This window comes from Harpegnathos saltator, unplaced genomic scaffold (assembly GCF_003227715.2).
Source record: "Harpegnathos saltator strain DR-91 unplaced genomic scaffold, Hsal_v8.6 scaffold250, whole genome shotgun sequence".
In the NCBI taxonomy this organism is placed as follows: Eukaryota; Metazoa; Arthropoda; class Insecta; order Hymenoptera; family Formicidae; genus Harpegnathos; species Harpegnathos saltator.
In genome coordinates, this window is record NW_020230040.1 from 52,501 (window position 1) to 78,389 (window position 25,889).

General features: G+C 41.9%; 2 protein-coding genes across 7 annotated transcripts in view; one reads left to right on the forward strand and one right to left on the reverse strand.

Annotated features, from left to right (window-relative positions):
* Positions 1-25,889, reverse strand: part of LOC105191607 (sex-regulated protein janus-A) — a 70,454-nt gene that overhangs the window by 36,944 nt on the left and 7,621 nt on the right. The gene's annotated exons all lie outside the window — the stretch shown is intronic.
* The window catches only part of LOC105191606 (arrestin homolog), a 47,732-nt gene that overhangs the window by 15,595 nt on the left and 6,248 nt on the right, over positions 1-25,889 (forward strand). For 5 of the 6 annotated variants that reach the window (XM_011155126.3, XM_025298999.1, XM_025299000.1 and 2 more), the window contains exons 4-9: positions 8,705-8,758; positions 12,981-13,116; positions 13,874-14,026; positions 22,920-23,067; positions 23,863-24,063; positions 24,664-24,827. In XM_011155126.3, the coding sequence (XP_011153428.2) occupies positions 8,705-8,758; positions 12,981-13,116; positions 13,874-14,026; positions 22,920-23,067; positions 23,863-24,063; positions 24,664-24,827 (856 nt within the window). The remainder of the gene's footprint in view (positions 1-8,704; positions 8,759-12,980; positions 13,117-13,873; positions 14,027-22,919; positions 23,068-23,862; positions 24,064-24,663; positions 24,828-25,889) is intronic. The other variant, XM_025299003.1, reaches the window with a different exon arrangement.

The following is a 25,889-nucleotide window of genomic DNA, read 5'->3' on the forward strand; positions in this document are numbered from 1 at the left end:
CCATGATTGCAAGGGTAACGGATATAAGAAGATAGATAGGGAGAAGAAGAGAGGTGTGAAGAAGTTGGTGAAAAACATCACCTCGACAAGTTGGAATCCTTAAAAGCAAGAACTAACTGTGCCATCTGTCAGAGGAGTTTCCGACCACACCTGTCTCTAGGAATTTATTGGCATTATGCAAAATCGGTAGGCGGGAAAGGGTTTAGCGATGAATAATTTTCTTCCGACGCGGCGCGCAACGCAGCTGCTTCCTTTTTTCGCTTCCTATCTCGCCTTTATTGATAACAACCCTCGACGGCTGCATTACTCAACGTCACTCGTTGCCAACTCGGAACTTAAGTGATGTCTCTCCTCTGCGAGGGGAAAAAATATAATTCAAATCTTTTCTTTTTACGCGCCGCTTGCTCTTTCCTCCAGAAATCGTAGCGATGTCTGACGTGACCTGACATCGTTCGATGAGCATGTTGCGGTAGCTTTCACTGAATTTATATCCCGCGCTTTTCTTTTCTCTTTCCCTTTTCCTCGAGGGACGTTCTGTGCGATGAGCAAAGTATAAATGAGAGAGAAGTGTCATAAAAGGCGATAATGACGTGCGTATAAAATTAATCATTTGCTCGCGATATAAAATACAATTGAAGGACACGATATCTGCAATCGTGCAACAGCGTATCTTCGTATATATTTCATTTATAATCGCATTTATTTAAGTAAACGCGACATATTGTCACACGCTTCATTGAATCTCCAATATCGCATATTGCGTACTTGGTAATATATTATAATACAGGCTTACAAAGGGGACGCCATGACAATAAGCTCAAATATGATAACGTTTGTCACATGGGAAAACTAATTAATCATACGTTGCAAAATTACGCCATTCCGTGGTACATGACAAAGTGCGACTCGGCGTCTCGGCGGGATGAGAGCTCTTCCTCGATAAATTTGCAACAATGAAGATACGGATGTTCTTACTTGAATTACAAACGGAGTATTTCGTTTCAGTAATTGCAAATGGCGCGATCTCGTTTTCCAAGCGTGTGGATGAGATTTTCTGTGAAAATACATGTAGAGCAGCCTTTTATCCTTGATCGCGCGCGATGCGTGCTATTCCTTTTACGGCTTGTATCGCTGCTCTTCTCGCGTAGTGCATCAAATATTTTTCCATCCTTCGTAGTCTTCCCTCTTCCGTCGACCGTTGAGATAGTCCAAACGTTGCTGATTTTGTTATGATTAATTAACGGAATCAAACGTTGACGAAAAGGTCACGTCAAATTCGAAGGAATAAAAATTGCGCATTGCGGAGCTCCGAATAATCTTTGACAATTTTTTTCCCTCGTCATTCGTTTTCGATATACTTTCCTTCAAAGCAAGTACTCCTCGTTGTCCGATTTTGCCATGCGAAGCATATTCGTAACGTTTAATATTAATTAATTAATCAACTAAAATATTCGAAATATGCTTCAATGGGGCTATTAATTTTGCTCCTACTTACCCTTTTCTCAATGACATTTTCTCAACGAAATTTTATGCCAAACATTTTTCTACAGTTATGAGCATTCGTTGTTAAGCGTGATAAAATTGGTAACTTTAAAATTTATATTTTTTTCTGTCGCATCTCGAATAAATATGGATGTCAGTGGATGTAATCGTATATATATATATATTTTTGTGACACGCATCCACACGTGCAAAGCAGTTGCAGCAGGTGTGGTAAAATTATTTTCTAGAAAAAGAATTGTCCTGCTGGACGAGTTATGTATCTCCTGCGTTTTACGAGATCGCGGAAGTTAATATGCAACAAGGCCGTCCAACGTAAAATGTATGGGGAATCATATTTTTTTATACAACCGAGCGAAGGGTAGCGGATAGATAGGTAAATACGTACATCACATAAAAAATATGTCAGAAGCGTCCGCCATAAAGTTTGAACAAGAATAAAATAACCGTTCCGAAAGCTAATAAAAAGTACCATACCATGGTTTCCATACCATTGCGTTTCTCAAGATTCGCTTTATAAAGAATTGCGCAAGTGCATTCCTAATATCGCGGAAAGCGCGAACGCACAATACAAAATCTCGTATATTTTTATTATTTTATTTATCACCGCTCGAGACTTGAATAGCATTACAGGAAAGTGCATTATCAACATGAAACTCCGTAAAAGTAATTGTCACCTTCGGATACAAGGAGTTTTCTCCTTTTTTCTCGTTGCGGCGACGCAAGGCCGGCCCTTCCATCGCGCTCACAAAAGAAAATTGCGACCGGCAGCGTCGTCGTTTTTACTGCCGCAATGAATTTTGCCGAACGTTCTTTCGTAGTTGGTTTATATTTATTCGCTATGTTTTCTTTGAGATATTCGTCCGCGAACATACGTCAGTTTTTACTGTATTGTTACAAATTAAAAACAAATAGTGTTAGCTGCTAAATAAGTGATATCGCACAAATATCGGCGCTAAAAAGAAAGATAGAGAGAGAGAGAGAGAAATATATAGATAGATAGATAGATAGATAGATAGATGGATAGATGGATAGATAGATAGATAGAGAGAAAGAGAAAGAGAGACAGAGATAGAAAGAATAACGTATGTCGTACATTAGATCGATATGGGCGTTTTCAACGATATCAGATAGCGTGCCAAGAGTAGCTCTCGTTCAAAATGGATTTCGATTTACTATCTGCAATACAAAGAACGTTTCTATGTATCTTCCGAATAAAATTTGCATAACGGAAACTCCACTTAGTTTGCGATTAAAGCATTAAAGTTTCAAATAAAGTAAGATAATTCTGGGAATATTTGAATACAAAATATCGAATCAACCACTTATACCGGAACAGTTACATTCGCTTGGTGATCGATATACGCGACACAAAATTTATGCACATATGTCTAGAACATTTTTGTTTATCGACAACATGCATATCGATAAAAAATAAATTTGTTCGAATAACACTGAAAATCACATAAAAGTGACATGTTCGAAGAATCTTCGAATTTCTTTTGAAACGGCGTTGCAAACTCCTATCGCACTGGTAGATTTTCAACTTCGCACTACTTCATTAACCTGAATAATGCATGAGAGACTCTGCCGCTATTCTTCCAAGAACTGAGAATGCGTTACAAAAATCGGAAGATTTCTAGAAAGATCCAGCATCGTCGAAACTGTCCTCGCTAGTCTCGCCAAAATATCTCACCACTTCTCGAGTTTTCGGCGACGCCGATTACGAAAATACGATTCCGTTTCCACAAAATCGAAAATCGACATTGTTTTCCGCAAGACGATGAGATTCCCGCAAAGGATCAATCGAGGGACTTGAACAAAATGGAAGAAAAGAATTCCCAATATTGCGTTAACGTTAATCTTCTAAACGGTATTTCCTCTTCTGACATTTCCCGTGATATCTTCCGATATTTCGACAAAGCTACTTTTGTAACACGGAAAGGATCCAATGATGCAATGCGGGATTACATGGAATAAAGACTGACAAATAACTATCCCTAGTTTCCTGCAGGAAACCTCGTTAAGGAGGAAAAAAGCTTAAAAAGCTAAGAGGATTTCAACTTGGTAGAGACCGATCCGATTTGGACTAATATAAGATGATTTGCGATCCAAATTATAGATCAAAGTGCAACGTCAAGAGCACTTGTGTCGCGACCCTCGCGAATTCCTCGATTCAAGGCGGAACCGCGACATGTCGGTTCCACGACGGGCACATATCGAGAAACGAGACACGCGAATTAAAGCGGATCAAATCGTACGACCGTGTGACTTTCATATCCCAACGACAACGATGTAAATACAAATCTCCGTTCTTTTCAGTTCAAAATTCTCATTCAATTCGCATTTATCATCAGCATGCGAAACAAGCGGCTTTTGTCGAATTTCCTCGGCCGCAGAAAAATTCGACACGAAGTCGCGATCGGACGGACAGCGCGGCTCGCTCGCAAATGGCACAAAATGATCACGATGACCGAATATGTATAATATCGCAATACAACAATATGCAATACGCGTAATCAAGATATCGACATGCGAGCCCCGCTCGACAATATTAAAATGTAAACATACCGCCGCTGCCGATCATTTTACTAGGAAAAGCGCTCGATGCGTGCTTCCCGGCGCAAGCCGCTTATCGATTCGCGTTACGATTGCACGTCATTTGGACGTCTCCGGCACGGAGCGAAGTGAGTTCCAAGCGATGAATAACGCATGGACATCGTCAATCCGCATGGCGACGGCTTTCAAATGTGACGCATTTAACTCTGCGTACATTATCTTTATAAAACGCGGAAGCGAGACCGCGTCCCCTGACGATCGCGCGTTAAATCACAATTACTTCGACATCTGCAAAAATTCAACTTTACCGCCGGTGTTACGACACGACACGAGAGCGAGCGCGACAACGGCGACAACGGCGACAACGAGCTACGAGCGTAGCTCGTGGGAAATGCGATACGTGATATGTAAAATTCCACAGAGCGATGACGCGATGATAATGCGGAGAAATACGCGAAACGGAGCGCATGAAGCATATGAGAAAATTATCTTCGCCGTGCGAATAACCAGAGAGGTCGTTCCATTCCACCGTAACAAACCAGACGAGCATCCGGGGCCTCGTGTCCGCGGCAATCTCGTTAGGCTGATACTTTAACCGAGAACCTCTCGCTGACGCCGGCCAAGGCTGCATGCGATGGTAACGTAACACCATGGCTTGAATAATCCATGATCTACCAGGAGCAATCGCGCCAGTGTTCGTCAATAAGGACAGAACGTTCACGTTTCGTATGCGCGATAAATCCAAATATCGGTCTCGTCCGGCCAGGGCGAGGCCCGCGCTCGCGCTTTCGGCTCATGAGATTTATTTCCCATTTCCGGCATTCCCACCGCGACTCAATCTCCTAACACCGGCGCATAAAACGTCGAACCTCAGCCCTTCTCGGAGCTATTATTACCATTTCGCTCTTGGCAACCGTGCAGGCAACCCTTGAGCGAGCGACGGATTCGCTCGCTGGGATTTGAAACGGAGCATTTTTCGAGGGTTGCGTCCGCGCGACAGCGTCGAGTTCGTGCTCCTGTCGCGGACAGTCTTAACAGTTATTAACTTAAAATTTCGAGGAATCACCGCGGCACCATATTTCTCATCCGCCTCTCCTCTGCGCGCGCGCGAGAGAGAGAGAGAGAGAGAGAGAAAGAGAGAGAGAGAAAACGCGAGGTGTCCGCGCCAAGCGACTTTCATTCGTTACAGATGGATGTACGTGGCGCTTAAACGCGTGGGAGCTCTCCTTCACGCGAGGATTGAGAGCTGAAGTTACTCCGCTTTTCGCCGTAGATCCGCCTATAACAGTTCGCTTGATAACGAATTCACTCGCCAAGTGTCGCGTCGTGTGTATTCTCGCCGACGACGAAAAATTTTATCCCGCCCGCTCCGCTTTGATTTCAGTCTCGGTTACGGTACATGCGAGGTACGTATATGCGAACGGCGCAACATTCATTGCCGTGCTGTCGCTGCTGCTGTGCAACACCTGGTTGTCTACAGCCACGAGTCGCATCGCTCTCGTGGCTGGCACAGCACGTTGCATCGCAGCGCACGCTATGCTCGTGAAACGACGTCCGATAATGGGCGCCGGTGCGAAACGACTGACGTTAATGTCTCGATACACCCTGAAATTCGTGAGCGGAGAAAAGCGAGCGATTACGCTCAGCGATTGTCCCAGTTTGGTTCGGGAGCGACGATTGATAAAGTCGAAACTGCGACTGGCGCTCGATTAATCGCGCGCGAGCGCGACGTCGCGTTGCGCGTTTTACACGCGCAAGAACGCGCGTTATTGTATACGAATATCGCTCACGTTGTGAATGAGTAATTTGTGCGTTCGCGGCTGACGCAAAAACATTATTGGACATACGTAATCTTGAATTATATGAAACATTCGTTTAATGAAAAAACATTTGTAGAGTGTTTGTAACGTGTTTGTGTATGCGTGTGTGTGTATGTGTGTTTGCCCCTGCGGGGGGGGGGGTTTAATAAATAAGTTAATTGATTGTAATCAGCTAATTAAAATAAATGAACGATAATATAAAGTCACATACACGAGCGCGTCCATTTGTGACGCGTATGCCGCAAAAGCCGCATTGGAAAGATGATTTTTTTTCCATGACAAGTTTTATGAATATAATAAAATGCTCTGATACGCATCTCCCGGACCTACCGTTTTATATCGTTTCAACTTGATAAAGAGAGCGCGCCGCGGGCTTTGTCAGCTACGCTCGAAATTATTGGAGCGAACGCCATTCCAAAGGTTCGTGATAAGCCGCGCGCTATGTTTGGTAAATGTAAACGTAGGAAAAGGTCGAACATTTCAATTCTCTTTAAACCCGTGCAATTAAATCCACCGTGAAGCAGACTACAGTGGGACCGTATTTTTGCGCACAAAACGCCAAGCGCAGCGTGTGCACCACTTGAAGCGATTATACGCCTGGTGAATTACGCGATCAGCCTAATGTCAAGTTGCAACCTTTTCCATCTGTCACGCGCGATTTCGCGCATCCTGATCGACAGCAATCCTGATGGTCGACTCCGCGAGCCGCCTACGTGGCTGTAAACCGCAGGATCGGGATTGCTTTCCGAAAAGATTCGCGTTTATATTGAACGTAAAATCTTTTAATTGGGTTAATGGAAAAGTGTAAACACGAGGCGAAGCGGCATTCGATCGCCGCCATTGTCGAGACATCGGAGGACATCAACAAAAATAATCCCCGTTACTTCGATCTCGCTCATGTGACTTTTTCCTCGATACAATTACGCGAAGTTTCAAATCACGGCTGCAATGGGAAAATAACGTGCACGTGTATTATTATGTAAATGGCTATATTCAATGCGAATAATCCGTTTGCTTGATCTCTTTTGTAATAAATTTTAACGCGATACGACGCGCGACTTGAACAGCGCGTACGATAAAATATTTCGGTTTTCTTTTTCTCTTCGAAGGAAACGTGAAACGTTCGAAACGCGTGTTTTTGCAGTCGCGCGAGTGACTTTGGCGTATTGTTATATTTATAAGATAACCAGACACAAGGTCTTCGCTGAAATCACTGTAAGTAATGACACAGCGAAATATGTTACGAATACGGCCGATGGGTTATCGATCTCTTTCAAGGTTGCACGTAAAGTGTATGGCGCACTGTGTATAATTCCGTGTAATGCAATTACCACTGCGATAAATTACAATCACGTCGAACTATCAACGTCACTCCCTACAATCTACTTAATTGCGACATGATCGAAGTCGTCCAAGCGTGTTCAATTAATAAGTAAACTACTAGGAGAACGCTATATCGAATGAAAAGCATTTCATTCGTCGTCCTGGGGAAATTTCAATGAAAGATTCCAATTACATTCGCTAACTGTGAGCTCCTAATTTCTAGATATTTTGGAAATTGAGCCGCAAAATTAATATTACCACTACTATAAATCTATTTGACTACTAATAAAAATTGCTCTTTTCGTTAATACGATATTGGTTGAGAATTTTTGCTACTCGAAGCTAAAGCAAGTCTTCGCATCAAGGAATATACTGAAATATTCCTGAAAAATATTCCAATGACATTTTACCGAGCAGATTCTCCTCTATCGTATGAAAGAAATATTTTTTCCTGGTTTACATCTGCCCGGAGGAAATTAAGCTACAAATGTAAAAGCCCCGTAGAGAACGCTCCTGCACATCGCGTGCCGCATAATCCCGCGCACATTTATTTATGTAATTTCGCGCAAAGCGACACAAAAGACTATCTTGCGTAACGCGCGCAAGACGTAACCGTGACAAGCTACAATTAAAACAGCGACGATTTACGCGAGCCTGCACATAACTCACTTGTTCGCGTGCATAACCTCGCGTTTGAACTTATTAATTAAAACTAAGCAACTCGTACGCGCTGGTTTGCCCAGACGATCTCTCGTTATCAACGTCACGAATACGGACTCTCACCGAAATGATCTTTGTAGTTGCGATTTCCAAACTGAGATCTTTGGAATTTTTTTAAATTATATCACAGAGAGAGAGAGAGAGAGAGACGAAACGTAACGAGTGATGCAAGAACCAATTTGATAAATTTTGGAAAAAAAATCGATCTTCCCAATCTCCGAGGAAATTTCTTTCCATATAACTTCGAAGCACGTTAGTCAAATTGCTCCTTCGACAAATTTAATACTCTCATTAAACCACGCTTTCCGCTAATGGCGAATACAAATCTAAATATAAGTGAAGAAAGAGAGAGAGAGAGAGAGAGAGAGAGAGAGAGAGAGAGAGAGAGAGAGAGAGAGAGAGAGAGAGAGAGAGAGAGAGAGAGAGAGAGAGAGAGAGAGAGAGAGAGAGAGATGAATAACGGTATGACGTAACAACATGATAGCACGTGTACTTTTTCAGTCCAAACAGTCGAGAAACGTGGGTGGAATAAACAAGCCTACGCGATGCTACGTGAAACGTCAACAATTCAAATTGTTTCCTCCATAATCCACAGTGTTGAAGTCGATGGACTTTATGACAATAGACGGGTGAATTCGCGTCTTCTATTTATACGCTTATACACTTACTTGAGATATTGCGTTGATAAATTTCAGAACTTCATACAAGCTTCGCATTCATACACGCTAAAAGGAAATCTAACAAATCAATGAATAACGCGACCTATTGCTTCTCTGTTTCAGAAAAATCGATACGAGTCCGGACCATATATCGGATTCTGTATTCAGCAGCCAGAGGTAATGAAAAAATCATAAAAAAATCGATTATAAATAATCATCGATCGAAACGTAAATTGTTACAGTCGCGAACGTGAGCATGTCTCCTCTTCCACACCGCGTCTCGTTTTTATTGGAATGAAAAAAAGTATAAAATGTAAAAAAGAACGTCGTATATCAAGTATATTTCTCACGCACGGCTCCCTATAATTTTTAAGCTCAACGAAAATGCATAAATTGCCCTCGTCTTTAATTTACATAATTTAAATTTAACGGATAGTACGCGGAAAATCTCTCAGACGTGACTATTGCGAATAACGAAAGGTCACGGGCTCTCTAAATACATAATGTTGAAATCCATTAAAACACTCATTACGATAATGCACACCGTTAACAGCTACAGCAAGATCTTAATGCGAACCAAAATCTGTGCATGTGCGTATTCATGTTTATACGAAGTCATTATAAGCTGAAAAAAGTAAATAATTAAAGTCGCGATGTATCCTTGACCCGGTTATTCCGAATATAGCCGCAGCCAGTTTGGTAGAAAAAGGAAAAGTATTATTGGATCTTCACGGTCGAACGAAATCGCTTAACCAAGAAGTTGAGACGCCGGAGGGGTGAAGCGCTGACTTTGTCATGATATAGCGACAAAGTGGAGAGAACTTTCTGAGCGTAATGTTAGTTCTCACATCGACAACGAAAATATATAGAACGGCGCAAAATTGGAGTACGAGACGGAGAGAGAGAGAGAGAAAGAGAGAGAGAGAGAGAGAGAGAGAGAGAGAGAGAGAGAGAGAGTGAGAGAGAGAGAGAGAGAGAGAGAGAGAGAGAGAGAGAGAGAGAGAGAGAGAGAGACGGGGGAAGTGACAGAAAGGAAAATCAAGATGTTAATGTCAGATTGTGCGTGCAAATGTGTGCGATTGGTATCGTTTGTGATCAGAGACCTTGACACAGTATGATTTATCGTTGGATTCACATCAGAGACAATGTTTCATCGACCTGTCGGTCGACGAGTGAATACTAAAAGTGTACAGCTGTGAATATTTACTGAACCTTATGAAACGACCCGGCATGTCCTATTTCGAATTCGAGCAACAGAGTGCGGAATTATCTCTAATTCCATCGCGTATTAAGATATTCGAATTATCCTGTCATTGATTTTTAGATTAGGCGCATTTCGATAACGTGAAGGCAATCATTCGAGGCAAAATCATTTCTGTTCTGAACAAAAGAAATAGCAAATATAATTCGTCTCAATCGACGACAAAATTCGTTCTTGGTTCGAGTAAATGAGAAAATTTACCCGCAATATGCATCAAACAATTTCTATTTCGAGTGAAAATACCTTCATTTTACCTGTCACAATATTATGCTCTCTAGGAAATTTTTTATTTATTTATTGCATATATACTCTGTTATATTTCAACGTGCTTTAAAACGCTTCTACTTTTTGACTCGGCACGTTTGACCGTATTTGTTTTAAAGCGTTTCTGGTTTTCTGCTATCTATTGTATGTCAGCGATATTGAAATACATACAAAAAGACAATCTAGAGCACGACAAAGTGAAAACGTTTTTGTTTTCACACAGATTCACTCCGTCGATGCATGTCCGACCAACAATAAAATCAAGATTGCCATTACGATCTACAAGATGAATGAATATTTTTTATCTTTCAAGAATCATACACACACACACACATATATATATGCGTGCGCGCGCGTCCAAATAAAGTCTATTGTTAAATTAATTTCAATGTCAGCAATGAAATCGCAATAAAGTAACGTGAATAGCAGCAACGAAAGTTTGCCGCTTTTGGACGTTTTATGCAGATACAATACTTAATACGACGATTTGCAGAAGGATGCGGTCGTTCTTCAATACCGTACAAGTTTCTTACTTATATTCTGTCTATTAAATAACATTAGCGAGAAGTAAGTTGCACGCTATCGCGCGTGTAAAGAGCGACAAAAAGAGCGTCGGGCGTTACGGATTTAATAGGATCTCCGTACGACGCGGTTAATTCATCATGAATCCCACTTTAGCGTGTCACAACGCGGCACGGTGTATCTTACAAATACATCGTTGATAAGTATACAATCATACCGAGAGAGTGAAGTTTGATTAATGCGCCCGGCGCGCCTACGAAACTCGCATTTAATTAAAAAAAAACCGTGTCTTTTGTCAGAGCTACGATGTCGACCGTCGCGCGCAATGAACTCCGTTGTAAAGTTTAATTAAAGCATCGTGGATGCCAACGCGTTGCGCCGCTAAGGCGTTCTAAGGCGGTGTTCGGATTAATCAACATCCCTCGCTGCACTGGAAAGAGTCAATAACGCTCGATGATACACGCGTCGTAAGTATTGACCGCGTGTTCTGTCGCGCGCGCGTGTGTGTCAATGCGTCATCGATCGCCGGCGTTCATTTCTTCCTCGATTCTGCCGCGATAAAACACACGAGATCGACAGCTCTCTACTGAAATGACGGAGCGAGATTCGAAGGAGCGAAAAGGACGAAACGCTGCTGCGGCCGCCGCGAGCTCGTCTTGTACGCTCCGAGAGACCGCCGGCAACGAGCTCTGCGTCGATTTTCGAGCGGAATTTCGAGGAATCGGAGAATTCCGAAATCTCACAAACTCGCGGCACAATGCGCGCGACAAACACGCGGCTTGCGCGGCTTTTAATTTGCACCTATCTGCATCGGAGCCGTAAAACGCGTGCACGCGTTAACAGGCACGACAATGCCGGCGCGGCGGAGAAACTCATTAAGCCGATTGTGGTCTTAGCTGCCGTTGTCGAATGCATATGTATAGGAGCGCGAGATCGTAATGGCGTTTGAGATGGGCGTTTTAACAAAGCATTATCGACTAATCGGCACGCCAAACAATCGTTATCGAATTTATCATCGCAAATTATCGCGTGCGCGCGCGCGCGCTAAATACAGCAAAACATCGGTCGGCCGTTCGCGCGGGCGATTACGGCCGAATAATTTCGCGAAACATAAATCATTTATTTTAATTGCAGCTTACAGGCGATTACTCGCGCAAATTGCCCGATCATCAGGCAACATCACGGTCAATTGCCGCTGTGCATTAAATAATAGAGACAACATTAATGTTGTTGATGATGCGCGCACGCATAGTTGTTACATTCGCGAAAAAGACCGAAGCAAATAACAACGGCATCCTCTTGCGGATGTATACGACACGGTCGACCGCACTCAAATGAGCATATTTGCGCCCGTTGCCCGCGCGTTGCAGTGTTACGGCTAAATGAACGCGCCCCATTCCCTGCTATGCTGTGAGGAACAGACGAAATCCCGGCGAAATTGATAACCCGCTCAATGAATGGCAAACTGAATAAAGCGGATTGAATCAGCGCCGTTCTCTTCGCACTGTAATCGTTAGTAACTGTTCTGGAACGAAGGACCGCCGTGAGGCGAATTAGTCGACAGACTGCCTTCAGACCGGATGCAAAGGCTCGGGGACGTCGTCGAGACAATGGAGCGGGCTACGGTAAACGTTCGCCGAGAGCTTTAGCAGATTCGCGGGCTCGCGTCACGTAGTAATAATACTTAGATGGAAGGGCACCGCGTCGCGTCGGAGCGAGATCACGCGCGGGGACTCCGAGAAAGGGCTCTAAATTTTAATCGTGGCATTTACATCATGGCGTAATATAATATCTGTATGAAAAATTTTGTATTTGCGCGCGCGACTTCTGTGCATGTAACAACGCAGCCACGCTAAAACATTACATACAACGGTAAATATTGGCCGTCGCGGTCCTGCTGATTGCCTAAGCGTGAAGTACAATGGCAATGCGTTTGCATTTATACGCCGCATCTTGCGCTTAGAATGTCACGTTCCGCGATAAAATTCACTCGTGTGCGGGAACTCGTTGCGTTATAGCCGAGCAGCAGCCGAGTTTAAATAACGCACGATTTATTTAAGCGTCGCGAATATCGCGAATATTCGCGTTGAGCTGCGCTCAACGATACGAGGATCTGTACGTGTATCTTCTATCTCGTGAATAACGGGAAGCGACAAATCCAATAAATTAATCCGCGATTCGTACTCGCGTATGTGACGAACAAAATTTTATACGAGACCGAGCTTTTTCGCTTTTAACTTATCTCACAGCAAAACAGATACTGCAATATCCTCTGGAAAATGCCGCTCGGATCTCAAATTTATGATCTTCAATTTCACCTTATTCTAACACGAAACGTTTTCCGGTCTACAGGGTATACAAGAAGTCCTCGCCGAACAATAAGTTGACACTGTACCTAGCAAGCAGAGATCTTATTGTCAGCGAATCCAAGATCGACAAACTCCAAGGTGTCCTTTTGGTCGATCCCGACTACTTGCAGGAAAAAAAGGTAAAACGGGGCGAAATAGACGAATATAAAGACTCGCCGGAAAAGATATCGATGCCATTGCAATTAGCGGAAATGTTTACTAAAACAAAGAAAAACGCAATTAACGAGAAACAAATTTGATATTTTTCACAAATTGTTTTCTCCTGAAAAATATTGCATTCGCGAACACTTTTGGCATGTTCATCAGAAGATTTCGCAAATACTCCAGCGCGTATCGAGTCTGGCAATATTGAGTCAAGCTCAGTGATTGGAATAAAGCTCCTCGGAGGGTTCGTAAAGGATCCCGTACAGTTCCGTCGTGCAGATATAATATCAGATCTAACAGAAAGATTTCCTACGGCGCGGCGTATCTTTCGATCCGAGATAATTAACGTTCAACTATAAACTGTACATTCTTCGACTCGCCAAGGACACGAAACAAAAAAGAAAAAAAGAGGAAAAAAGAAAGAGAAAAAGGAAGATAATACCATACTATGCTTTCGAAATCCTCGAAGATCTGCTTACTTATCTCTAACAAGACGCGATATGTCTTGAAATATTCCTCGAATATTGAAAGCGTTTCGAGCACGACGACGCTTCAACTTTGATTTACTTTATAATATCCCGTGACACAATTGACATTTGCAACAAGTTTGTGATATACCGATAAATTTTCCCGCATTTTTATAACTAAATTAAATCATCATACTAAAAATAATGAATTATGTATGAATTATGTATATTTTTAACCGTATTATATTCTTCTTCTTCTTAAAAGGTGTACGGTCAAGTGACGCTGACTTTCCGCTACGGCAGAGAAGACGAGGAAGTAATGGGCTTGAAGTTTTGCAACGAAGCGGTCATGTGTCTGGCCCAACTGTATCCACCTTACTCGGGCGCTGATTATCAGGAAAACATAACTCCGCTGCAGGTTAGTGCAGCGAGAACACCGAAATAACAGCGAAATCCTGACGCGCGATATTACGCGCGGATTGATCGCGCTGAATCGCAGAGAAAACAAATTCGCGAGTCGGTTCGATGCGCGTGCACGACAATTTCAGGACGATTTAGAGCACACACCGTTCGTACACACGTGTTGGTACTCGCATCATCGTTAAAAGCGGACATATTCGCAGCACGTCTTAACTGCCCGATGTGAAATATAGCCAAGACGCCGCCCAAGGATTTGGGTTACGGTACGGGTATAAATGGAATTTATGCTCATCCCGATTAAGCCGTATCGCATTAAAGGAATCGTGATTTGTGGAACTTAATAACTAGTTGAACCGTTCTATTTAATGACGGGACGATCGCTGTCAGGCGATATATATACTCTCGATACAGAGGGGGAGAGAGAGAGAGAGAGAGAGAGAGAGAGAGAGAGAGAAAGAGAGAGAGAGAGAGGGAAATAAGCACACAGAGCGTCCGGCGAACTGTACGCGGCCGTAGATTTCGAGCGTTCCGAATTTCGCGGCGCGCTGCATCGCAATTTCGCGGCGATATATCTCGAACAACGGAATATTGGATCTAATCAAATCTACGGGGTATCCCGGCGCCAGGAGATATTGATAATCCTTAAGTACCTCGTAAGAAGGACCAGAGGCGATGAAATGATAAATGGATTTCCGTGGCCGCAAATCCGATTATATCTTCATTATACCGTCGCACCGGTGGTAGCTCAACACGAGAGTGATAATCATCTTCCTTAGACAAAGGGCGCGGAAAGCAGAGTTTGGAACTCGTTATATCCATCAGCGCGACGAGTTCGGCTCGTCATGATAGCGACAAAGAAAAGTCAAAAAAAGCCACGATCGTTTAATCGCGACGAATGCAGTGCGCGATAATTGTGTCGCCGTGTCGAAACGGAGCGAAAAACTAAACTCGCCCGAGTTTCTATTCGCGCTTGAAAGACCGGTCGACAGCCGTCATACGGATCGCAACGGGTACACAGCGGTAAATTGAGCAACGGAGCGCGTACCGTATCGTATCGAGCACGCGCGGAATTATTTCACCGAGCCGTCGATTAAACCTCGCGACTTCAAACGACTTCTCGCAGTTATTTCCTCGCCGCGTCTGGTTTTTATAGGCGCACAAATCGCACGCGTAACCGGTCCCGGGCGAGATTCAGTGGCACACGATCATAAAACTTGGAATTCGGGCACAAAGGCGTCGCTGATTATACCGTGACATCCTGAAATTTATTCGGCCGCAACGCGCAAGAAAGCGAAAATAATTTTACGCTTAAACCAACCTCGCGCGCGCGCGTGGCAGTGCGGTATAACGAACGTGGTTAAGTGGCAAGAAAAAAGACACATGCGAAGGTGAAAAATGAAAGGCAGATATGTTTGTTGTACCGCCGCAAACAGATCCAATCTCAGTTCGTAGAAATTTAACTAATTAATTCCTGTTGACGAGTTTGTTTAGATCGCGGGAAGCGAGAATAAAGTTTGCTCGTTAATGCTTGACGCTAATAATTTTTGCTATATATATATATATATATATATGAACAATAAACTCCGCTTTTGTTTCTCGATACAAAATGAGATTATCTTGCAACTGTGAAAATTACTTGCAAAAATTAGAGCGTGTCTACGTATTGTGACTGTAACTTTAATAGCGATAAAGGGATTTTAAGCCACCGTAAGGCATATAATATGTAGGTGTTGGATCAAGCAGGTCTCATATTATGAGCATCAAAAGTGATGAAAGAATTCATCACGGTAAATTTGCGAGTCCTGATACCGCAATAACGCAATCCTCATAGTCTTTGACGAACCACGACGATGCATCGATAACCGACGTGCACCGGCAATCTCGATAATACAGCCTTCCTAACTGCGTCTGAATTTCATTTTCGCACAGAGTCGATAATGAACTATCTCAATTAGGCGAATTATCGATGTACGGACGATTGAAATTATCGTAGCATAGAAGGGATGAAACGGAGCCTCGATTCTGCAACCTCAACAGCGGCGTTGAGTTTATCGCGTTTCGAGCGTTACGACGCGACAAATTAAGTCTTTTGATTATTGTTTATCAACGAAGACATGTATCATTCGTATAGAAAGCACTGTGAATTTTTCCTAGGGGCCGCAACACAGCAGAGTGAAATGTTGAGGTAGACCGAAATTCTCAGAGAAAATGGAGAACCTTCGTGAAGACCTATAATGTAATCGATGTTGGAACTCCGTGAAAAATTCTCTTCGCGGATGAAGCGCAAAAGAGATTGCTACGATAAGTTTACGGATAAGAGAACCATGACAAAAATCTCTATCTAGATTTTTCAGCGTACCGGAACGTCTCTCTCTCTCTCTCTCTCTCTCTCTCTCGTGAAATCGATGAAATGTGATTTCGATTTAAACTGTCAAGCTTTAAACTCGTCAAGTTGTCACGCGTTAATTCAGATCAAAGAAAATTAATACACGTAACGCGAAAAACAATGAAAGCGTGTCTTCGCCGCCACCTCGACTTAAATATCCAAATTTATTGAATATAAAATCCTAAAAGTACAAACACAGCGTCGACAGTCAAATAAATTTCATGACATGACTACAACTTTAATAGCGCTAAAGTGATGTTCCACCGTAAGGCATATTAATAGCGCACCGACATGAGTAAAGTTCCTCTTTAAAAGAACTAACGTGATCTTGCCTCACGGTAACACAATTACGACGAACATGCTCCTTTACTGCACTAAGTAATAAACTGAAAGCAAAAATCATCCGCAGCGTAAAACCTGATATTATTCGCGCGGATATTAAATAAAAGATAAATTCGTGCATGAAATATGCGAACAGGAGAACGCGCGCTATTTATTAATCAGTCATCAATCAATCATGGTATATTCTCACGTATAGACAATGTAAGCTTCTTTTTTCTCTTTGGACATTTTCCTCGCCGATTTTATGTTAATTTCCTACGTATCGTGAATGAGAAAATGGCAATCATCGCGATATTCATAAATTGTGCATTCACGCGATATATCCTTTGCAATGCAAACATCGATGTACATTGATGTAGAATAAATTAAATTAAAAGCTTCCATTTTCCCAATGCAAGTATGCTCGACGAGATTACCAGGCCACTAACAAACGAAGAAATGTAGCGTGTAAAGCTTCGATGAGATCAAATATGCGGCGCGTAACTCGTGCACGATACGCGAAGGAGCTGCTGGTACTTCTTGTGGACGGCGAAGACGCGAGAAAATTGCAAATTGTCTTTACTCGTACATCCGAGAAAAATACAATATTATACGGAATTCTTTCCAAGCGCGCACTCGACCGTATGGCAACATTGCAAGGAGAAAAATATTTTACATAGCTTTAACAAGACACATGTAAATGTAATTTTCTCACAATAGTATCCGTATATATTCAATTCAAAATATTTCTTGCCAATTTACTCACGAATATAATTAAATTTAGCCTTGTACCTGATTATTATTACACGTCGATACAATTATAATATATCAGTAATATCGTATTACCATTATATATAATACAATTGAATGAGATCTACTGATTTTATTACTTTCTAAATAGCGCACTAATACGCAATATTGTAAAATATCACATAATTATTATCGGAACGATAATGCACACGGTTTTTCAAATAATAAAGAAGCAGGATGTATACACACAGAAACATACAGCGGTCTTTCGAAAAGTTACATAGTATCGGAAGCCACTGCCGATCGATAATGCCGTAACAATACGGCTGAATTTTCGTTGGAAGAGAACGGGCAAGAGCCTATATTTGCCGACCGAGAAAATTTTGAAATCCTCAACAAAGGCTCGAGTACACACGACAAAACCGTCCTCGCGAGAACGTGACCATGACCCCGACCTAACGACAGAAGGTCTCGCAGGTAGCCGCGGAACGGAAATTATTTATTGCGCCTCACCTTTCTTTCGCGAGCATTTGACAGCGGTTTCAAGATATACGTTTCAATGCGGCGTCCGTCGAGCGTGAATTACGGAAAACGACACTCTGCCATCGATCCGGAGATAAACGTAACGCGCGTGGAAAATGCTACGGGATACATCGGACGAATGAAGGCACACTTCAGAAATATCGGAGATATAAAACTTTACGCTCCGGTGCCTAAATGGCAAGCGTAATTCGCGCGACACGTCGGGAGAGAATTAGCGCGATGGAATTTCAAAGATCAAATCGCGTTAAAATGATTGAAAAGAATCGAGCGCACGCGAGTGAAGACACATGAAAATGATGCCAAGAGACGCGTAGAAAATGTATCTCCTTGTAGTATGTATTGTTAAACAATTTTAATAAAAAAAGTAAAAAAAGAAGATTTGGCATCGCGTTGAACATCAAAGAGCCACAAATCCAACGTGCACATCGCTCAGCATTCACATCTGCACGCACTGGGTAGGTTGGCGGGCCAAAAGAATAAATTGCAGTTAGCAACGTTCTGTCATGCGCGAAAAAAAAATATTCCCGAAAAACACGGGCACCATATACATAGTACATGTCAAAGATTTTTACTTTGTTTTCTTTTTTCTTAGTTGATCCGTCAAACAGGACGGGAAAAGGTACAAATTAAGTAAGATTGAGTGATAAAAACTGATGAATATATATTTTTCCATATTGAAATGACGATGTTTAATTATCGAGATTATTGAAAGAGAGAGAGAGAGAGAGAGAGAGAGAGAGAGAGAGAGAGAGAGAGAATAAAATTAATTCGTATGTTTTTGTATCTTCGTATTTTCATGGTAAACATTAATTTTATTTATAAATATATTTTCTGACTCTCAAAGTTATGATCACGGAATAATATCGAGATATCATTAACGCTTCGTTCTCTCCCAATCAAATCAGATATAATTATGCTAATACGTCGTAATCCAACAGCTCGGATACTCATTAGGACTAATAGTATTAATGTTTTCTTATGCCAACGAAAACTCTGACTACTGAATAATAATGTGAAAGTGACAAAACGTGTGCACGTTTTGGAAAAAAAATGTCAATATTTAGTTGCACGTTGTTTTACTCGTCGTTTATCTTCTAGAATGATATTTTCCAAAGTCGTATCACGAAATACAATTGCAGAGTATGCAGAAAGATTTATGCCATTACATATTGTTATATTCGCGACTGTAAGCTCCTATTGAAGATAGATATGCTTTTCCATGACAATATGACGCTCTCCGACAAGCACAGAAGATGGGTGGAATCATTTCATTGAATACGAAATCCTGAAGGATGTAGCACACACAACACACAATGCTAACCACGAAATCTGACCCAAATACATATATCGGACTACCAAGTGACGTAAGAAAGTAATCTCCGTTTACGAGAGATTTTATAGAATTGTTGACATACTTCTGGCTCTAAGAGCAAATCGGATAAGAAACTCAAGCGTTCTTAAAAGACGAATTTTATTTGGTACCGAGTTTATGGCCGTACGAATGATGGAAAAGCGAGATTGTTCGAATAACTGTTACCGGCATAATCATTCCAGAGCGTCTCCCTTATTGCGCGAAGATTCTAAAACACGATAATAGCGAAATAAAACGGGCGAATCAATTACAAGCGATCGAAATGTTCGTGCAACGGAAATATTAACGATGCCGATGTGAATGCCCCGGGTCTTTGCATTCTTCCGCAGGAAATCGAGGTCACGCCTCGGAGAGTGATTCCTTTCGGAGAATTCGCAAATTCTCATTCCTTATTCCCACTTCCTTCGTCAGTCGAGGACTCTAAATGTCCATACAGACGTATTTTTACATCGTACTTCCCTCCCGATATCACAGATCTCGCCGGTAAGACAAAAGACGCTGCGCCTTGAACGCGACAGCGTCGCGACGGAGAAACTGAAAGAACTCTAAACTCTAAACTCTATTCGATGCAAAATCGAGCGGAATGACGTGGACGCGATATGACCTCACTAACAGTAGCCGACCCTGGCCCGCATCATCCCCCTGCGGAGACAGTTTCATTTTCACGCGCATGTGCGCATACACTGAGTCGATCCGCTATCTTGAATCCTTGGGCCGATATGAGCAGGATAACGCCGGCGTGTACCTTCTATTTTCACCGACGCGCGGCTCGGAATTATCGCTGCAAGCGCAGGTGCTCCGTAGAGACAACACGTAGCGCTCCGAAGGACGCGGAGGGAGGCCGAGCGTCATGGAGAGGGAGAGTTTAAAGCGAGAACGAATGTACGTGCGCGACATGTATTTTCATGTGTCGTGAAACTCGCACGAAACGCGAGGGTGAGACGTACGAGAGCGGCTCCCCATTACCGCGACCGGTTTGATGAAGTTGCTCCCCAACGCGCGAATTTCGAGTATTACACTCCCTCGGCGAGAGAATCAAGGAGGATCATTGTTCGTCGCGAATGTCTGGTCGTTTGCCCTCATCGTGCTTGAATTATCAACTCTTTAACCCTTTCACTGTTGATGCGAAGTATACTTCCCACCTTTTCTTGATTCAATTTTGCGTCGTAAATCATATAATTTTGAAGAACTAATCGGGGATTTGAGTTTTCCAGATAACTGGAATAGTTGTTCAACGTACTCCAATAGGTTTTTATACCCAATTATTCATTTGTGATTATTTATAACAAATCAAAGTTTAAAAAAAAGTGCTTTTTTTAGGGAAAAATCGATTCCTCGGCGGAGAGTATTGAATAGGTAGAGGTCTGAAATTTTCACCAAATATTTTTCTGATGTTGTACAAAAACATATATTTTTTCAGTATTTTTTTGCAGGTTAGATTTTTTTTTATAAACAAATATTTCTACAAAAACGGCTGAAATTTGATTTTTTTGCACTTTTTAGCTCCATTTTCTTAGTTTTTTCATTCTGTATCTCCATCTCTTATCCATATTATCAATATTATTTTACTCAAAAATGAATGTTTAATCTCTAGTAAACATAAATATGCAGTATTGAACATTTTCCCATAAATTTTCCCATAAATTTTTTCCAGCTCGTTCGAGTTCCATCATCTAGAATAATATGTTCTTATTACGACCTGGTCATTATTTAATAACAATTGGAATTTTCATTAATTTTGTACATCATGATCGCCATATCGAATCCGCCATTTTGAATTTTGCAAATCTGACTTTAGATTCGTAATCAGCGACCCAAAAAACGTAGGACTACCAAATATTTTAATAATTTTCTCAAGGAAAGTTAATTCAGCAGTGAAAGGGTTAAAGCTCGTCTGATGAGACGATAACGACGAGAACGCCTCTCTTTTCGGAGCTGTTCGTTTCGCAAACGTATGACGACACGTGAGCGTGCAAACCAACCATCCTTTTGTGTTACACGCTCTGCTGCATGGAAGAGAGATGATTACCATCGTGATGATCACACTACACTTGCAAATTTGCTACTGTGTAACTCAACCGTGTCTAACGATTGTCCCTTAGAGATCGGAAGAACAAACGGTCCTTCTTTGGAGACTCGGAGTAAGAGTCTTCGCACTTGAAACGCCGGAATAGCTATTATCGCGCGGCACCTGGAAGCACCACAGACCCGTTCCGTTGTTACTTGCGCTCCGGAAAGTTTACGATTTCTCATTGTCACGCGCGAAGAATTTCCTCCGTGTGACTCTGGAAATCAATCCGTGTCCTCGGCAGAGGATGCGAAATACAAAACGATTTTCTGTCGCGCTTCTGTCAATATACGTTCATACCGACACGATAGATTCGCAAAATTAAATTTTCAACAGATTATTCCCATTTATATCTCCGACATTTGATTAGTCCCATATCGCATGTAAAATAATGAAAATAATATAGCGACAATATCCGGTCTTCGTGTGTAGTATTATAAAAGCTTGTAAAATATCGCCGGATTTTTAATCAGATTTCTTTTATCGATATCAACGAAACGGTATGTGTCATATTCGAGATATATCTACAATATCCACTACTTTCTATCGTCTTTCAGGGAACCGTTTAATGCCGCGTCTGTGAGATAACTTTTATGCCAATAAAATTATCGAGAACCCAACAAACCTTCACACAAGCTCCTAACTTTTTCGTCGATCGAATTCGAGTGAACAGAACATTTATTGATATTTACTCGAGTATTCATGTGCGGATATAAAATCGGCTTTCATCAACACTCATCGAAAATCGATGAAAACGACAGCGCATTCGTGAAAGTCGCGCGCACATACACACGTACGAATTTAATGAAATTTATATCGACAAACACCCGTGGCAAAGTACCAATATTTATTTTTTTCATGCGCCTGCACTTCAAACACACGCCTAGCTAAAGACTTTTCGCGATTGAATTGTACGAAGGATTTACATTTCCGCTGTATTATTTACTTTCTAGAACGCTGTATTATTTACCTCGTAGTGCGCATGAAATACCTGTGGAATTATACAACTGCAGTGCAAAGACAAGAAATTTCCAACCACCGACGTCGATCGTCAACTACATTCGATGCAGATAAATCCGCTGTGTCTCGCACGTAAAGAAAAAAAAAAAAAAATCTCGTACATTTATTTCCCCAATAATTACGATAAAATGTGAAGAAATCACACTTCTCAAGAACGCTGCCTGTAAGACGTATAAATGTTCCCGCTGATATTCTTTTCACGATCTTTTTCTGCCATTTTATACCTAAACCTAAACAAATGAGAGCGATTAAAACGTTCTCGTGATACTCGAATCGATCGAGTCGAGTCGCTCTCCCCAACGGTCGACTCAATCTGCACGAAAGCCGTAAGAATTATTATATCACGAAGAAGCACTCCGTATGCAATCTCGGACAGCTGACACTATCTTCGAGGGTAAGAGCGAAAAAAAAAACCGACATCTTTTTTGCAGGAGGCACTCGTCAAGAGACTAGGGCCAAACGCCCACGCTTTCACCATGGAAATTACGCCGCTGGCTCCACCGTCTGTGCAACTGGTACCAGCTAAGGAGTACAACGGTGCGCCTATAGGCACTAGTTACGACGTCAGAGCTTACGTCGGTGAGTGGAAAGACCTGCTGATTTCATTTTTCTTTCTTCTCCACCCTCCACTCCGAACCTGATAAACGCACTTTGATCGAGCGGGGGATAATAAAACACGGTAAATAACACGAAAGCGAGAGCAGTCAGAGTAAGTGACGTGCGAATAAAATAGAAAATTGCAAGAATATACTTCTAATCGTGAAGAACCACTTTTAAGCGCAAACGAAGTTTACAGTATCCTTTTAAAGTATTTAAGCATTTAAAGCGTTAAAAGTATCCTTGTCGGGAAACGGTAGTTTGATTAAGCGACTGTACAGTTGTCTCCGTCGGGTGTGTCTTGCGTCCTTTTGACATTTTTCTACTTGTTTTATAATTGTAAAGTTTCAGCCGAGAACGGGATAAGGATATCTTCATAAATTCATCACGAGAAAGACATGAAAAAGATCTTTCCGCAGCTCTTTTGTTTCCAGCACAGTCAACTCGAATAGCTTTTATTGTACGATAAACTTTAATTATTTATCAGACTTCACATTATATATATGCGTTTGCCCAACTTTTTTCATAAATAGACAAAGAGACGGATCTTTATATACCAATCTCGGGTTCATTACGGCCAATCTTATTTCTCCGCGAATAAATAATTCTCAAGTTCGAGAAACTCGTGTAATAAAGACTCAAAAGCGGTTGTCCTTCTCAAAAGAGACTCGCTCAATTATCCATGACGGTGAACCCGTAATTTAACTTGCGTTTAGCACCAGCTTTCGTCTTTATTGCGTCCTTTGAGTCATTAATGTTTTGTGCGGCGGATTTTAGCGGAACGGGCGGACGAAAGATTGCACCGTAAAACCACCGTCAGAATGGGTATTCGAGTAATCCAGCGAACCACGAAACCGCCTTTACCCTCCACGACTATGTACAGCGTGCCTCCCTTTCAAGTGCTATCGATTCCCTCGAGAATCCAAGCATGCAAAACAAGAGTGGAATCCACCGAAAATGAGATCATCGAGGATGACGGTTGGTCGCGATAAATATGATATACTCGATCATTTAGACGTACTCAAGTTTAGACTATGCTTAAAGCTTAACTGTTGCGCACCAACTACTTGTAGCGTCGATAACAGTCGGATAATGTTGGGCATTCCAAAGGTTTTGCAACAAACTAAAGAAGCAAAACCTAGGAGAGTAAAAGTGATCATTTTTTAGCCGAAACTGCTTATTTTTCTCTTCGTAACATTGCGCAATCTTTAAATAAAGATTAGCGAAAAAACACGAGAAAAATAGAATATCTAGATAATAAAGGCTGAAAATTAGATGCTTGAATAAAAGTCGCCTTCCCCCCCCCCTGAGAATAATTAAATTAAGGTAATATTTCATTTTCAAATTTCTTACTTGTTGCATATCATCCATCGCGGCTCTTTAATTTCCGATGAATCGCTGCACTGTTATGCACAGAATTTGTGACAACAAATTCTCGAACAATACGCTTCTCGAGTTTGGCGCAAAGCCGCTGAAACGCCCCTATAAGTTCCGTTAACAGATCTATCTGGTCGCATTTATTGCAAAGGCGGGATACGAATCGAAATGGATGAGACACAGCGTGTCGCTTTTTCGCAGAGAACGTGGGACCACATGCAGCCGTGGAGAAACCATTTTTACTAAGCGATGGTCGCGTCGGGTTGGAAGCGAAACTAGATCGTGCAATCTACGCTCACGGGGACTCAATCACTGTCCATCTCTACGTCAGCAATAACAGCAGCAAGTCCGTAAGGAGGATAAAGGTATATAATTCACCTCTTCACATAGCTGTATCCGTTTTCATTTGGCTTCGCGTCGAGCATTTAATTAGACGTACATAATGAATATTAACGGCAAAGAATACAACGGCAAATCTCAACGGCAACTGTATAGATTGCTTGTTCAAACTTATTTGAAGTACCGACGAGATACGAGCATGAGCAAAGTTTTATACCTCATCTGACGAAATCTCTATCGTACTTTTATGGGATTACACGCCACATTATTACTGATGAATCGTGATATCGTGAGATACAAGTTTTAGAGTTAAACAACATGTGACTGGACGCGCAGAAAAGAAGTCGTACTGAACGTACTGAAAGGCAGGAACTGAACAATGAATTTTTCTGCATGCACTGTTTCATCCTACATTTTAATCGCTCGACTATGCGAATAAATAAAACGAGAAAAGGCATTTTTCCAATCAAAACTGAATATTGATATGTACAGAAAAAAATAAAATAAGGATAGAAACGATTCGTCATATGAAGAATTGGATTTCATGTAAATTGAGCTTTCATCGAAAATTCATTTTTTCCCTAATAATTGTAGTTTAATGTGACACCGTGCATCTCGATCATCGATCTTTCGTCAAGTCCAAATTTAATTAGAAAACATTCCACTCTCCACTCTACGGAAAGGCTGTCTATCGCGTGCGCACAATCTAACGATTTCATAGCTTTCCGACACAATCGGACAATCAATCTGGCTCTTTTTTCCCAAAAGTGATCAATCGCAGCCGTGCTCGAAATGGGCACAAAATTGTACTCCTCGCTCGTAGAACGAGCCGTTCGTAATTCGGCGGCCCGCCGGTGGCACTCAATATTTCAAAGAACGCCTCTCCGATCGTGTATCCCGCCAGCGGCTGCTTTTTCGACATTCCTCAGGGATTCGAACGCTTTGGATATTCATGACTCGGGTCGTCTGCCAGCTTTTCTCCTTTTCTCTCTTTCCTCTCCTTTGTCTCTCTCTCTCTCTCTCTCTCTCTCTCTCTCTCTCTCTCTCTCTCTCTCTCTCTCTCTCTCTTTCTCGTTCTTATAGAACGT